Source organism: Naegleria gruberi (genome assembly GCF_000004985.1).
Source record: "Naegleria gruberi genomic scaffold NAEGRscaffold_69, whole genome shotgun sequence".
Classification (NCBI taxonomy): domain Eukaryota; phylum Heterolobosea; class Eutetramitea; order Acrasida; family Naegleriidae; genus Naegleria; species Naegleria gruberi.
Window position 1 is genome coordinate 202,340 of NW_003163258.1, and position 15,105 is coordinate 217,444.

The 15,105-nt window shown below is 33.0% G+C and overlaps 6 protein-coding genes and 1 non-coding gene across 7 annotated transcripts in view; 6 read left to right on the forward strand and 1 right to left on the reverse strand.

Annotated features, from left to right (window-relative positions):
* The window catches only part of NAEGRDRAFT_74397 (uncharacterized protein), a gene marked incomplete at both ends in the record, with an annotated part of 1,074 nt that extends 763 nt beyond the window's left edge, over window positions 1-311 (forward strand). The window contains one exon of the mRNA XM_002670594.1: window positions 100-311. Coding sequence (XP_002670640.1) covers window positions 100-311 — 212 coding nt within the window. The remainder of the gene's footprint in view (window positions 1-99) is intronic.
* A 393-nt stretch (window positions 312-704) lies between these two features.
* Window positions 705-2,174, forward strand: NAEGRDRAFT_74398 (uncharacterized protein; the record flags this gene model as incomplete). Its single annotated transcript, XM_002670595.1, has 1 exon — window positions 705-2,174. One exon carries the CDS (start codon window positions 705-707, stop codon window positions 2,172-2,174), a length of 1,470 nt encoding a protein of 489 aa, XP_002670641.1.
* A 418-nt stretch (window positions 2,175-2,592) lies between these two features.
* Window positions 2,593-4,914, forward strand: NAEGRDRAFT_74399 (uncharacterized protein; the record flags this gene model as incomplete). Its single annotated transcript, XM_002670596.1, has 1 exon — window positions 2,593-4,914. The coding sequence occupies one exon, from the start codon at window positions 2,593-2,595 to the stop codon at window positions 4,912-4,914; it is 2,322 nt and encodes a 773-aa protein (XP_002670642.1).
* Window positions 4,915-5,033: 119 nt separating this feature from the next.
* NAEGRDRAFT_t697 lies at window positions 5,034-5,104 on the forward strand. Its single transcript has one exon. It is a non-coding gene; the product is annotated as a tRNA-Trp (tRNA).
* Window positions 5,105-5,352: 248 nt separating this feature from the next.
* NAEGRDRAFT_59657 (uncharacterized protein) lies at window positions 5,353-6,952 on the forward strand (the record flags this gene model as incomplete). The annotated part of the gene is made up of 1 exon (XM_002670597.1): window positions 5,353-6,952. The coding sequence occupies one exon, from the start codon at window positions 5,353-5,355 to the stop codon at window positions 6,934-6,936; it is 1,584 nt and encodes a 527-aa protein (XP_002670643.1). The 3' UTR covers window positions 6,937-6,952.
* A 201-nt stretch (window positions 6,953-7,153) lies between these two features.
* Window positions 7,154-10,907, forward strand: NAEGRDRAFT_59658 (uncharacterized protein; the record flags this gene model as incomplete). Its single annotated transcript, XM_002670598.1, has 3 exons — window positions 7,154-8,659; window positions 9,319-10,709; window positions 10,820-10,907. The coding sequence occupies 2 exons, from the start codon at window positions 7,154-7,156 to the stop codon at window positions 10,669-10,671; spliced, it is 2,859 nt and encodes a 952-aa protein (XP_002670644.1). The 3' UTR covers window positions 10,672-10,709; window positions 10,820-10,907.
* A 1,658-nt stretch (window positions 10,908-12,565) lies between these two features.
* NAEGRDRAFT_74404 (rho family small GTPase) lies at window positions 12,566-14,654 on the reverse strand (the record flags this gene model as incomplete). Its single annotated transcript, XM_002670646.1, has 5 exons — window positions 12,566-14,137; window positions 14,198-14,282; window positions 14,324-14,378; window positions 14,428-14,494; window positions 14,532-14,654. 5 exons carry the CDS (start codon window positions 14,652-14,654, stop codon window positions 12,566-12,568), a joined length of 1,902 nt encoding a protein of 633 aa, XP_002670692.1.
* Between the last annotated feature and the right edge of the window lie 451 nt (window positions 14,655-15,105).

The window sequence follows — 15,105 nt, forward strand, 5'->3', positions numbered from 1 at the left end:
CATTGGTTAGTTGGTGATTTGATATCTGTGATTACTCCATTCCTCTCCGTCCGAGAGAGGATAATCTGTACTAGAATCAACAGGAATTTAATCAATTAGAGAAGGAAACATTCAAGGCATTTGGTAGAATTGATGGTCAAAGTCCGTTCTTTTACTTTGATGCCGGAGGAGTAATTGAAGAGGTTATACACAATGTAAGCTTTGAAATTGTTCAGCCTCAATCTGCTTCTTCTTTATTGGATGCCATCGATGAGGAGGGAAAGAAGAGCATTGTGAAGGTAACGAGGCAGGAAGCAAGAAGTTTTTTTTGAATGGAAATTAATAATTGGCGCGGTATGAAATTAACGACAAAACTAGCCGTTACATTTTTAAAATATTAAATTTTTTAAATTTTTAGAACAAGAAGCGGAAAAGAAGGACGACAATTAACTGCGCTTTCTAGTAAAGAAGTAAAATGTGTGAAATTATATTGTTACTAGTAGGAGTCAATTTCGTTTCATTCCGAGGAGCTTGATATTTATTTTCCAACAAGAAAAAACTAACCAGACACTTCTTTCCCATTCAAGCTTACTTTCACCTCATACAATTTCATCATGATTCCTTAGCCTTTGATTACCATCATCATCATCATGATCAATTAGATTACGATAATCTTTACAGCTGACTATGATGATGGAAAAGATGAAAAAGACAAACAACAAAAAATGACCATAGATTCGACTTGGTCCCAACTCGTTGATATGTTGATCAAGGATTATTATTCAACATCATCATACGGAACATTTTCATCTATACTACACAACAGTGTTGGTGGTCAGAATCATCATACGGATCAAAATATAGAAGAATATGCATCGACAAGAACTTCATGGTTATTATCATCACTATTTGGAAGTTTGTCTTTTGATACCAATAATAATAATTATGTAAATTATAATAATGATGGAGAAATGTATAATAATAATGGTGGATATTCTATTTTACAATCAGTGTCGAATACTACAGCTACACAGACAGTCTCAGCTATTTTGGATCATTTTCCTCCGTGGATGTGTCTTGTTACCTTTACTTTGATTGTTGTCTTTTTCATTATTTGTTGCATACAAACCTATAGGATGAGTAGAAGGAAGGGAGGATCATTCGTATTGGGTAGAATTTCACTCAAGAATATTAAGAGAATTCTCTTTTGTTGTTGTTACGATTCACAATCACAAGTTTTATCGTGGAATATTCCTCTTCAATTTTCCTTTCAATTTCTCATTACTTTTGGGATTAGGACATTACATGCCTTCTTTTTGCAATACTTTTTCGAGAGTACTTATGAACATACTTGTTTCCAATATCTTGACAGTACTACTGGAAGATTGAGAAGAACTTGTCCATTGATTAATGTTGTGGACTCGGCAACTTCTATCATGATTAAATCAACTTACATTTTGTTGGCATTGTTTTGGGCAGAGTTGGCCTATAATGCCTCCTTCTATTACAAACCAACAAATTGTAAGAGAATGGAAAGAATTACTAGAAGACTATATTGGGCATTCATTGGATTGTACTATTTCTGTGTGAGTTGTGGATTTATTGGATTGACATTGACTAGAACTAATCCTTCCTATTTCCTTGTAGCTATTATTCTTGTATTTGATATTAGTATTCCAATATTATTTATTGCATTCACATTTATATTGAGAGGACTTACACACAAAGTTTCTCTTCCTGTAATTATATCAAGACACTTGAAGAGAGTGTCAATTATCAGTTTAATATTGGGATTGTATCTTGGAATATTGCCAATTGTGAGAATTATTAACATGGTATTGAAGAATTTTGTTTATGCTTCAAGTGGATACAATGCTACATCCTCCATTTTGGAAGTTATCATACAGGCACTCTTCCTCTACTTGCCATCTATTGTAATTTTTGGAATTGTTGTCGCTCCAACAAGTATCAGTTTCCTTCATGCAAATGTTGTTGATAGAAATATTAAGGCCAATAATTGGAAATCCAAATGGAAAGCCAAACAAGCTCTAACAAGAGGAGAGGATGGATTCTACACGAGTAATGAAAATGATTATATCAGAACAGGACTCGATGGTGTAACGTTGGGTAATTTCGATTACAAGGAAATTAGTTTGGAAGAAGATTCACGAGCTGTTATTGGTGGTGAATACTAAAGGTAATGAACATCATTAAGGAAAATATCATTGAAACATGCGCCGACCTCGCTCATTAAACAACATGAATATTATCCAAATCTAATCTCTTCGAAACTATTCTATTGGTTTCATCGACTGTCAATATTCTTTTTTTCTAAAACTAAACCTGTCTAAACCGTATGACTACCTATCAATGGTGGACAATATTTCCAATGAGAGGCCTTCACGTCCAGATTAGGATAGAATTAATACCAACCAAGTTGACTAACAAACAAAAAAGAATCAAAGAAAAATTCATCACACCCAAAGCAGAGTATCGTCATGACCAAGTCTAATCATCACCAACACATTGAAAATCACACAACAAGGCTTCCACTCACTGCCTTGTTATTTCCCACTACACCTCTGCAGACACTTTCTATTCTAAACATACCTAATGTCAATAACAACACAACATTTCGAAAATTTTAACAATAACAACCACTCCTCACAAACCAATGTGCAAAACACTGCTTCTAGTACCTCAACAAGTGGCAGCAGTCCAAGAAATAACTCTCACAGAATTAATAGACAATCATTAGAATCTAGATGGAGACTCCGAGAACGTTCTAGAAGATATTCAGTTGCCTTGTCAACTAATAGTGGTGGAAGTGCTAGTCCTCCATCAACTTCAACAACTTCAACCTCTGCAGCCAATAATAATAACAATTCGAATAATGATTCGTTTGTTTCTTCTCAAAGTTTTGGATCCAATGAAGAAACACAGCCACAACAGCAACAACAATCAACACCAAGCTCTAGAAGTTCCTCACTCTTTGATGCTTCCCAAATTCAGAAAAACATTAAAAAGAGAGGCAGTAGTTTGGGAGCTAATTTCATTTCTGGTCGAGATAACAAGACGAATAGTGTTGATGGAGTGGTTTTTAATGGAACTCAGAGAGATACCTCTCTGTCACTTGCAGTAATGGATTCCTCATTGGCTAATGGTCCAGTTTCAATGACCTATGGTTCTGTTGATGCATTGAGAAATAGATTTTTGGACTTTGTGAAATCTTGTGGAAGCCAATCAAAACATTTGAAGAATCCACAATTGGATGAAGAGTTTGAGGTTAAATTATTGTTTATGGACTATTTCTATGATGGAAGTACTAGAAAACCATCAAAATTATTGAAAGATGTGCCAACTGTTTTGACCTTGTTGGATGTTTACTGTCATCATTTGGTTTTTCATTTTGATGATTGGCATTCACTTCCAGAAAGTGAAGATGAATATCCATATTTCAAACATATTGTGGAAACAGTCATTCCTGATAAGGAAAAGTTCAAATGGATGAATCATTCGAGATTTGAACAATTTTTAATTGAAAAGTATCAAGATGCCATCTCTAAGGATTATCCACCACTTCGTTCTGATGAGATTTTGTTGAATCAACAAGAAACCAAGGAGAAGGAATCATCTTTTTCAACTACTACTGAGCAAACCAACAATTCATTGGATAATCTCCATGCTAGACCAACCATTAGTTTATTACCTGAAAATTCTTATCAGGAAACTGAGGAATTGAGAAGAGACAGTGTTGCCAGTGATGATTCAAGCACTTCTGATAGTAATGTAGTCATTACTGAGAATAGTTCCAACCCAATTCCAAAACCAACGCACAGAGTTGGTGTTTTGGAGGAAATTCACATGTTATGCGACATGTTCTTCTATGAATTGGAAGATTTATTTGTTCTCTATCAAGAAAAGAATCAAAACTATGTTCACAAATGGGTTCAACTTGGTTTAAAGAATGGATCGATTCCAACCTATGTCATTGAAGTGTACCGTAAGAAATTGGAATATAACGAGAGTACGCAATCTCAATTCACAGTTGATGCCAGTGATTTTGTTTCACAACATGTCATTGATAAGGATTGGAAGTTTTTGAGATATATGTGTAAGGAATATTCACCAGATTGGTATTGCTCTTACAAGGATATTGGAAATGTTGTGCAGTGGACCACTAAGAGAGATTACACAACCGATAATTTGAAATTGAGAAACTCCAAAATTGTTGGTTATATTAATTTGCCAATGGAGGATGTTGTGAAATCCTTCTCATTTGATCATCATTTTTCATATGCCTTTGAGAATATTGAATTCCACAATTATCATCCAATCAATGCTAGTAATTCATTGCACAAGTATCCCTCTGCAACAGTTTCGGGTACATTCAATTTAAGTTCAGTCTTCTCAAAGAGAAGTATAGAGCAAGTTATTTCATGTAGATCAGTATTTGTGGGTAACGAATTGACTGAACACATGATATTGTTCAAATCATGTGATTTATCACCAAACGAAAGTAGTAACTCCAAGAAGGGAAAGGTTAAATTCATGGGTCTTCGTCTCGTTTCTAAAATTGATAATAACAGAACTAGATATTGTGAATTGAGGTCGGGAAATCTTGGGGGTGTTTTGAATTCTTCCCTAATTATTAACAATCCAATAATTAATAAGAAAGTTGTAAAAGGAGTTCATGGAGGATTAATTAATGTATTGAAACTTTTGAAGAATAATGGATTTCCATTCCCAGATGAGAAGGAGAATCACGTAGCTCGTGTTTGGATTGATTATTGTAAACAGTATTGCAATGTTGATGTGAAATCTCTGTATGGACAATCAGCAGTAAGAACCATTGATTTATCACATAGCAAGACCAAGTACAGCAATGATGATTCCTCTTCCTCAACAACAGAAACAACATCATCCAATAAATAATCGTATAATTAACTATAATATTATTAGTCATTGCCAATATATAGTACGCTGTAGCAATAAACGAGACAAATGTGATCACGTAATTTCGTTTTATTCGACTTGATAGATAAAATAGTGTAGGGGCGGTGGTGTAATGGTAACATCGCAGCCTCCAAAGCTGTGGCCGGGGGTTCGATTCCCCCTCGCCCCCTACATTTTGCTTTTTTCTTTTTAAAATTATTCTATTAAGCTTTTCTCGTACTCTTAATTTTCAATTCCAATTGTCACTCTTCAAACTTGAAAAATTAGCAAATTATTTCAAAAATATTTTTCAAAATTTTATCTTTAAAACCAAAAAGTAATGAATCATCTCCAACATCTCCAAATATCAACAAACATGTAACGCAAGAACAATATCTCTCCCATCAACACTTATCTTTTTTTATGACAGCAACCGCTATGACAGCTGCTGACCTACAAAAATCCAAAAAAATGTCATTTAGAAACAAGACGAATCCGCCTAAAGTATGCAAATGTCTTCCTAAAATTCCATTCGAAGTGTTGATTGGTTGTTTTCAAGAGAGTGAAAGGGTTTCGTTTCAAAGTGCTTCAAGTTTTTATTCGAATGCTTTTGGTCAAGGAAGACGAAACACCTTTTCTGGAAAGAGTTGTCTGTATCGAACTGTAGACTTACGAACAAAATTTGAAGAATATCTTTACGATAACTTGCCAATATTCGACAGTGAAGTCATTTGTCAAAAATTACAATTTCTTGACATTTTCTGTGAGTCAATGAAAATCAAAGGAAAACCTCTCTATCACATTAGAGATGTCTTTTCACTTTGCAATACTTATCTTTATGAACTCATTAAGGGTATTGAACAAGATGGTTCTGTCATTATCCACAACAATAGTTTGGAATATTCCTTCCTTAAACAGTTTAGTTGTGTTGTGAGTGAGAATGAAGAGTTGTTGCCAGTTTTTTCCAGTCATGAATATTTGAAGAGTTGGTTTAGTAAGAAACAGAAAGAATTGTTGGAATGGAAAGTGGACGAAACTTTTCAGCACACAACTGAGGAATATCAAGATGATCAACTTGGCATTTTGATCACCATGTTTGTCAATCAAATGCATGGACATTTCTTATATTTCCAAGAAAAGAATTCCAAATATTGCAAAAAATGGATGCAAGAAAACATTACAGAGCTACCGAAACATTTATTCGAATGTCTAAAAAGTGCTGCAGAAAAAACACAAAAATACAGAGATCATCTTGCCTACAGCCACAACGATGGCTTTTCCATTCCCAAAATTATCGATGCAGATTTTGAGATTATCCACCACTTGTCGAATCTCAGAAGTTCCAGTTGGAAAATGCTTTCCATCAGCAAACTCAATGAAATTCTTTCATTTTCATCAACGGAGAATTTCACATCTTGTCCAAAAGGAAAAATTCACAAATTTGTATATTATGAACCTTACAATATTCTCCAGTTGACCAAAGCAATGTTATCATACAAATATGATCGTCCTTCTGAATTTTACAAACTTGGTGAGTGTCAAGAATATCAAAAACTAGATGTCAATAATTCTTCCAAAAAGTATTCGACAGTTGTCATGCCTGTCAGTTTACAACTCAACTCTATCCTGCCAAAACGTCAAACCACATCAATCTTTGCCACCAAAGCAAAATTCATCAATACTGAACTAGTCGAAACTACTTTCCTTTACAAATCATGCAATTCAGATACCAAGAATCCATACCTCACACTTGGTGGATTTATCCTACAAAAAGACGATACGAATCGAACAAGAATAATCGATTCGAAAATGTATCATTTTGGAGGAATTTTACAAACTGATTTTGCGTTGAGTTTATTTGTGGCAAAATCAAGGAAAGAGTTGAAACCGAGGGTTGAGTGGATGATGGAGAAGGTGAGGGAGAAAGGTTTCGTATTGGATGAAGAGAAGGAATTGGTGTGGAGAACGTTTTGTGAATATTGTAGAGAATATTTTAAGGTGGATCCGAATGAATTGGAATAAAGTTGTTGTTTCGAATAAGTTTAGGTTCCGGAAATTTGGTTTCGGATTAAAAGTTGATTGTAAATTATTTGGTGATTGTAAACTAATTAACTTTCAACATTATTTGTTTCTTATTAATATTGTCGTTTCCCGAACTAATGTTCAAGATTTTGAAGTTTAGTTTGTTTGGGCAATTCATGTCTTTTAAGAAATTTGATATTTCACGAAAGTTGACACGATGAAAAACGAAGAGAATCATTTTCAAACATTAAAAAAAAATAACTTAACAACCTATTCGAAATCCTATTCGAAAGGTCCATTAGAAATGTCGAGTGATGGTTATGAACTGTTAACGATTCCACTTGAAGCTGTTATTGGCTTTAAAAACGTTCTCTCCAAGAAATCTTCTTCCCAAACATTAAAATCTAGCCGAAGTGTTTCGTCCGCAGCCAAGACGAAACCTACACAATCTAACGTGGAAGAAATTCGATACAAATTCGAAGAATATATTTCTTCAGGTGAATTAGAAGAATCCTCACAAATTTCCCTTCAAAAACTTCAACTTTTGGATTGGTTTTATGATCCAAAAAGGAAAAGATCAATAACTGTGAAAAATCAAGTGGAATTATTCACAACATGTAATTCGTATCTGTTCGATTTGATTAAACAGAGTGATGAGTCAGGATTGATGATTCAGGAAGATCAGAGTGTGGAGTTTCCATTTCTGTCACAATTTGATGTCATTGTGCAGGAAAATCAAAAGATTTTGCCAATTTTTTCATCACACAAATATTCGAAAGAGTGGTTTTTGAAGAAACAACAAGAATTGAAAGAGTTTCAACAGAAAAGATCATCCACCTCGACAGGAATTGATCTATCGTCTGAAGATATTGCCAGGGATTATGAGGAATTTCAAGATTATCAATTGGATATTTTGGTTGTAATGATTATCAATCAAATGAAAGATTATTTCAGTTATTTCCATAATGAAAATGCAAAATATTGTAAAAAATGGTTGCAAGATAATTTGCCAATTCTACCAAAACACTTGTTTGAAGATTTAAAGATCAAACATGACAGAATTCAAAAGTTTAAAGATTTACTTTCGTATAAGGAACAAGATATGGTCTATAGCACGATACTTGATTCAGATTTTGAATTTATTAAGCATTTATCTGAAAGTACATCCGATTGGAAACTATTCGAAAAATCTAAAATTAACTCAGTTCATGTCTTTACCTCAAAAGAGAATTACACGAGTGTTTCTGGCACAAAAACCATGAAATATGTCTATTATCATCCGTACGATATTCACAAAGCAAGTAAGGGGTTTCTCTCGTTTGATTTTGCAGAACAAGATGGCATGTTCACTTGTGGAGAATTTAGAGATTACAAACAATTGGATATTAACAATTCATCCAGAAAGTATTCAAGTGCAGTTCGTTCATGTACAATAGATCTAGGGAAATTCTTCTCCAAACGTCATAATGAAACTGTTGTGACTTCTAAGGCCAAATTCATTGGTAATGAGCTAGTAGAAACCATTATACTTTACAAATCATGTAACAGTGATACTACACAAAAAAACAAATTCCTAACTGTTGGTGGATTTATTATTCAGAAAGATGATGTTGACAGATGCAGAATCATTGATTTGAAAATGTTTAACATGGGTGGTTTTTTACAGAGCGATTTCATTGTAAACTTTGGAATTAAAAATCATTTGAAACAGATGGGACCCATGGTAAGTCAAATGATGAAAGAAGTTGAGGAAAGTAATTACAAAATTGATTCAGAAAACAAACCAATTTGGAGAACATTTTGTGATTATTGTAGAGAACATTACAAAATTGATGCTAACCTGCTTGAATAAATTGGGTAACCAATTTAATCTTTACTGAAAGCGTGACATGAAAATGATTAGTTTTTATCCTTAATTGGTTGAATAACATTTTCATATAGTAAATTGAACATTTTGGTGAAATTGCAAATGTCAGATTTACCCTCATTCTCAATAACATCCTTCAACAATTGAATAATCACATCAAAATTATTAAATTCCTTCATTTTCTTATTGAGTTCATTCAATTTTAATTCTTAAATTTCCATTTTCCCATTTAAATATTTCAGAAATTGAAACATTACAAACAATTGCCAAAAATAATTGTGACAAAAAAGCAATACTATAATAATCATGTTCTTTTGTAAATTGAATTAATTCATTTGTTAAATTGGTGAATCTACTTTTGTGTGAATTGAATTACATGATTGATCACACTCCAAGGTATCACATCACTTGTTAATTATCTACCATCATGTCATTCCAAAAGCTATTTTAAAACTGACACAAAGGTCCAAAAAAAAATACAACAACAACATCTTTACACACCATTAACAAAATAGTTTCGAATGTCTTTCAACAGTTTCAACCTACTCACAAGCGATAACGATACCGATCAAGAAATAGAATCCACTTCTCACAAGCAAGAAAATGCTCCTTCTACTGATGAAGATTTCACTACTTCTGAAGATTATAAAGGTTTCCAAGTTTTAAAAAAGAAAAGTAAAGGAAGGAAACATCCTTTCCGTGCAGAGAACAAGTCAGAGTCAGCTCTTAAAAACAAACTCAAGAAAGACTCTGATTTGAATATGCATCATTCCCAAACAACTGAGAACAAGTCAGCTCTTCAAAACAGTTTACCAGAACAACTCAAGAAAGACTCTCAATTTGTGGTAGTTGACAAGTACCTTGCCAGTGGTAAAGTGCAGTTACATTCCATTGTTACCAAACCAGAAAATTTTAAAACAATGTATGTGATTTATGATTCTAGTTGTGATCTAGCACTTGGAGACGAGTTACAAATTACACAAGATTGCACAAGTTTATCCTCCACTACCTTTACAAAAATTAATACAGAAGATACTCAAGGATGTATTGTTTCCTCTGGTTTGCTTATTATGAAAGAAGGAAAGGGATTTTTCATGGAGAATAAGTTTTCATATGGAAAAATTACTTTTTCCTACATGATGAAGGAGCTAGACAAGGATTTGACCGAATTACCAGATGATATCAAAGAAGAATTTCAGCATTGTGTGAAACAGTTTACCGATGAAGAGATCAAACAACTGAAGGGAGCCATCAATCTCATCAACGAGGATATGCAGAAATTCATGATACCACATTTGTTCATTGAAAAAATAACTCGATTTTTCACAAGATTTAGTGAAGATTTGCAGAGATTAGATACTGAGCGCGATATAGATGAAGAAGGATGTGCTTTCAAAAACTTTTCTCCTCCAAAAGGAAAGCTAGAATCTGTAGAAAAACTCATAAGAAAGAAAACAGAGACTTTGGATTATCGTAAAAATAACAATCTTGATATGAAAATGAGATTTAAAATGTATGACATCTTAAGTGAAGATTACATTAAGGATATGAACGATCTATACCTTTGGAATGCAGTTATAGAATGTGTAGAAGAAACCAACTCAATTCCAACCGATCCCAATGACATGCTTTCTGGATTGAACTCAATTGATGTTCCACTCGTAAATCTCAACACAAGAATCAAAGGCAGACAAAATCGTCTTTTATGTAGACTATTTATTGTTAATGCTGACCATGATTTTAGACTAAACACAAAAATTAGAGACAAAGAGAGGAGGAAGAGAAGCGAATATAAAACGGAAGAAGTTTGGATGACTAAGGAAAATCTCCCAAAGAGCTTTTCCAAACTAGCAGAATTATTTCCTTAACATATTAACATGGATATTGCATAGATAATTTCCATCATGTGAAGAATAAATTCCACCACACTGCAAAACCTGAAAAGGGCCATATTGCAGATATTGGATGATCATTGGCTTAATTGTTTGTGTTCCGAAATCATAAAAAATGTCCAAACTTGTCTTCAGCAGCAGCACTGATGTATCACCTCAAGAAATAACAAGAGAAAAGAACAAAGAATCCGATGACGAGGAAATAGAAATTGAAGAAAAGTTTCAACGAAAGGAATTGTTGTCTTCATCCAATACATCTAATAGAAAAATGAGAAGAAGAGGCTCTGTGATGGTTTATGAAAGTTTTTTCTCATCAGAAAATAATATCCTCAATATTTACCCACAAGCGAAAAGTAATATCCAAGAATATTTCAAAAATAGTGAGTTCAAGTTTGAAGAAGAAATTAGTATTACAAAATCAATTTTTGAAAAAGAAACAATGCATTTAGTTCTTGTCCCCTATTCGAAATTGAATGAATTTGATTTGAATTCATGTTCCAAAGTAATGGTTCTTGGTTTTTTAGTACTGACCAGTTTGCAAGGTTTTGTTTTCAAAATCAATAGCAAAAAGCTGCAATTTCAAAAACAGGATCCAAATACTGAAGAAGAACAAACTGACAATGATGATGAAAGAAATTCATCCAATAAGAGAAAAAGAAATATGAAAGAAAATGGATCAAAGAAAAGAAAAGTTTCAACAATCACCAAAGAAATTAATTACTCTGATAATTTGAAAGAAATACTTCAAGAATATGAAATTAATGGTAAAATTGCTACGAAAATAAGAAATGATGATAAGGTAGCTCTCTATTTTAAACTTGATAATGGGTTTTTAAAGATAATTCACTATTTTGATAATAGTTCAGAGAATGTGAAAGGCATGCAAATTATCAAATCCATTCAGCATGACAATATTAATCAGATTTTTCAATTTAAGAAACTGTCCATAACTAGCTCACAATTAGATGAATTGTTTTTTGAAAACATTTCAGTTACAACCAAATCAGAACCAACAATATTTGATAGAGGATGGATTATCGTTGAGAATAAATTTCAACACTTCCACATAGGTTCCACAACAGTCAATCACTCGAACAGTATTCAATAACATTTTCACAATTTGTTGGTGATATTATTACTTTCATTATTTACCTGAACCAAAAAGATTTGAATACCAAATTATTATGTTTTATCAAGTTAATGATGGATGCTATTGAAGCAGTTAATATATTACATGAAAATAATATTATTCATTGTGATATTTCAATTAGAAATGTTGGCATGTTATTTACAAAACATGTCATGACATCATATGCCAAAGAAAAAAGCTCAATATTGGAAGCATTGCCAAATGTTTCAAACTGTAATTTCATTTTGATTGATTTCAATCATTGTAAAGTGGAAGGACAAGAACAAGCAACATTGAACATTTTTCCAGAATGTAATTTTAAAAAAGAAAATATTTTCTTTCCATTTATATCAGAGGCATACTATCCTACAGATGAATTGGTTCAATTTACAAAAGAACATGATTATTATAGTATTGCTTTAGTTTTGTCACAATTATTTTTGGCAATTGTTTGTAATGTTTCAATTTCTGAAATATTTAAATGGGAAAATGGAAATTTAAAAGAATCAGTATTGAGCGAACTCAATAAGAAAATGAAGGAATTTAATAATTTTGATGTGATTATTCAATTGTTGAAGGATGTTATTGAGAATGAGGGTAAATCTGACATTTGCAATTTCACCAAAACATTCAATTTACTATATGAAAATGTTATTCAACCCAATTAAGGATAAAAACTAGTAGTAAAGTATACATCATTGTTGCAACAAATTTTGTTATGATATAATGTGTGAGTATTATTTATTGAATGAAACATTTCTTCTTTTCATCATCAATTTCCGAATCAAATTGTGAATCTTCATCAGCACCACCACTCTTTGATTGCTTCTTCTTCAATCTCTTTCTATATTTTTCCATCTTTTTTTCATATTCCTCAACTTGTTTAAAGTATGAATCTGGTGGCCATTTGTTTTCAGTAACATGTTTCAGATTTTCACCTGTCAAAAGTTCCCATTCCCTTCTTGCTTTCATTGGACCATAATTTGTAGAGATGAAATGGAGACAAAAGTTGGCCAATTGATTGGCTTCATAAGTTTGAGCTAGTAATAGTAGACCTATAATGTCAATGTCAGCTTTTTCAATTCCTTGAGCAACTGATTTGTCAATATTTTTCGAGATGAAAATTTCACACATTGAGGTCAATCCAGACATGCCATATTCGTTGGCCAAGCTCAACAATCCAACAGCATTTCTTTCATTGATGGTAGAGTGAGCAGAGTACAGATATTCGAATAGGGCGTGGAATTCACTTATTCTATTCTCATTCTCACCAATTTCACCACTCAAATCTACTTGCCTTGATGAGTGCTCTACGAAATTGCCCTCAAACATTGTTCTGAATACATCACAATTAGCAGAGAGGAATAGTTTGTGTCCCTGAAAATTCTTGGAAGAATCAGTTGTGGAAAAGACAATTTCGACATCGGAGTGAGTTTTCTTATCAAAGTACTTTTTCTTAATTTCACTACCCAATAGATCATTAAGATAGGTTTCAATACTTTCATTGAACACATCTTCCTCTCCTCTCTGGTAATTACTGACTATATTGTCAGTGTATTCACATTCAAAGATGGTAGATGCAATCTTGACCTTATTGAGAAATTGATCTTTTTTACACCTTTCCAGCATAGTTTCCGATCCTCCATAATATTGGATTTCCAATAGGGATTTGAAAGCCCTATGATGAATAGTGTTGGAGAGTCTGAATTTCAATATATTCGGCTCATTCTCATCAATAGAGACAGATGAGAAACCACTCACTCTACCTCCATTAATTTTGGCACTCAATTTTTCAAATGCTTCATGTGAATAGCTATTCATTCCAGCATCTCTACACACCAATACGTCATCGAATAATTTTCTAATAACTTTGGAGGGAACACAAGCCAACACCAATGAATGGGCCTTAATTTCCACATCAATGTCCTTAGTGGAATTGTAAATAACAAACTTGGTATCACAGCAAAAATCACTATCCAGAAGGTTTTTAAAACCCTTGCCATAATTTGAGCTTTCCACATAAATCCAAGGAGCTTTACCAGCTGGAGGCATTACAGGAGGAGTTGGTTCAATATCTTCAGAGTTTCCAATCACTACCTTCTTTCTTCCTTTTTTTGAAGATTTGGACTCGTCAATTGCTTGTGAAATTGCCAAATTGAAGAGTTTATCAATATTGTACATGGTTCTAGAGCTTGTAACAATGGATCCTGAAGCAGGTGAGTTCTGTACCATTTGCTCAATCATTTCCTGAGTGATTATTGAGTCACGATCCGCATCAGAGACAAGATCACTCTTACACCCAACCAATATGATCTATTTGAATAGAAAGGGAATATTAAATGAATACATTGGTATATGGAATGGTCAACTTACTGGAATATCAGGACAGTGATGAATCAATTCTGGAATCCATTTTGATTTGACATTTGCAAATGAAGCTCGATTGACCATTGAAAAACTGAATCATTTTGTTAGAGAAATAACCACTGAAAAACATACCAAACAAAGAAGACATCAGTTCCTGGATATGAAAGAGGTCTCAATCTGTCATAATCTAGTCAATTGTCAAATTGTCACAATTATTAACAACAATTTCAACATACCTTCTTGACCAGCAGTATCCCACAATCCAACATTATAATTTCTATTTCCATATGTCACATTAGCACTCTTCCGAAATCAATTTAACTGTCATCAAATTACTTACGTAATTGTCAAAAACTGTTGGAACATAATCTTCGGGAAATGAATTTGTGGTGGAGGCAATCAAAAGACAACTCTTTCCGACGGCGCCATCACCAACAACTACCAATTTCAAGCTATTGTCCATTATTATGTACACGTTGATGTGAGTTTGTTATTTTTTTTTGATTTTGTTTTCAAAGTACCATTGAACAAGGAACTCTTACAAAAATTTGATTAATGATTACTTTATTCAGATTTAAGATCATAATTAAAATTCAAAAACAACTTTATTAGTAGGATAGTTTGTAAACTTCAATTTCTTCAACTTTGCATTTCAACAATCTATAAAAAAAATAGTCAACATTCTTCTACTCTAGGAGGACATGATGATTTTCGGAGTGGTTTTACATCATGAAACTACCAAACTTTCACAGCATCATCTCAACATCATCTAAATAGTAGTAATAGTAATAATTGTTTTTGGTGGATTATCATCATCATTTTGGAATTTATTTTTCATGATGGAAAATCACACGTTGATGTTTAATCATCCGATCATTCACCTACCATCATCAATGTTGTTTTACATTAAAATA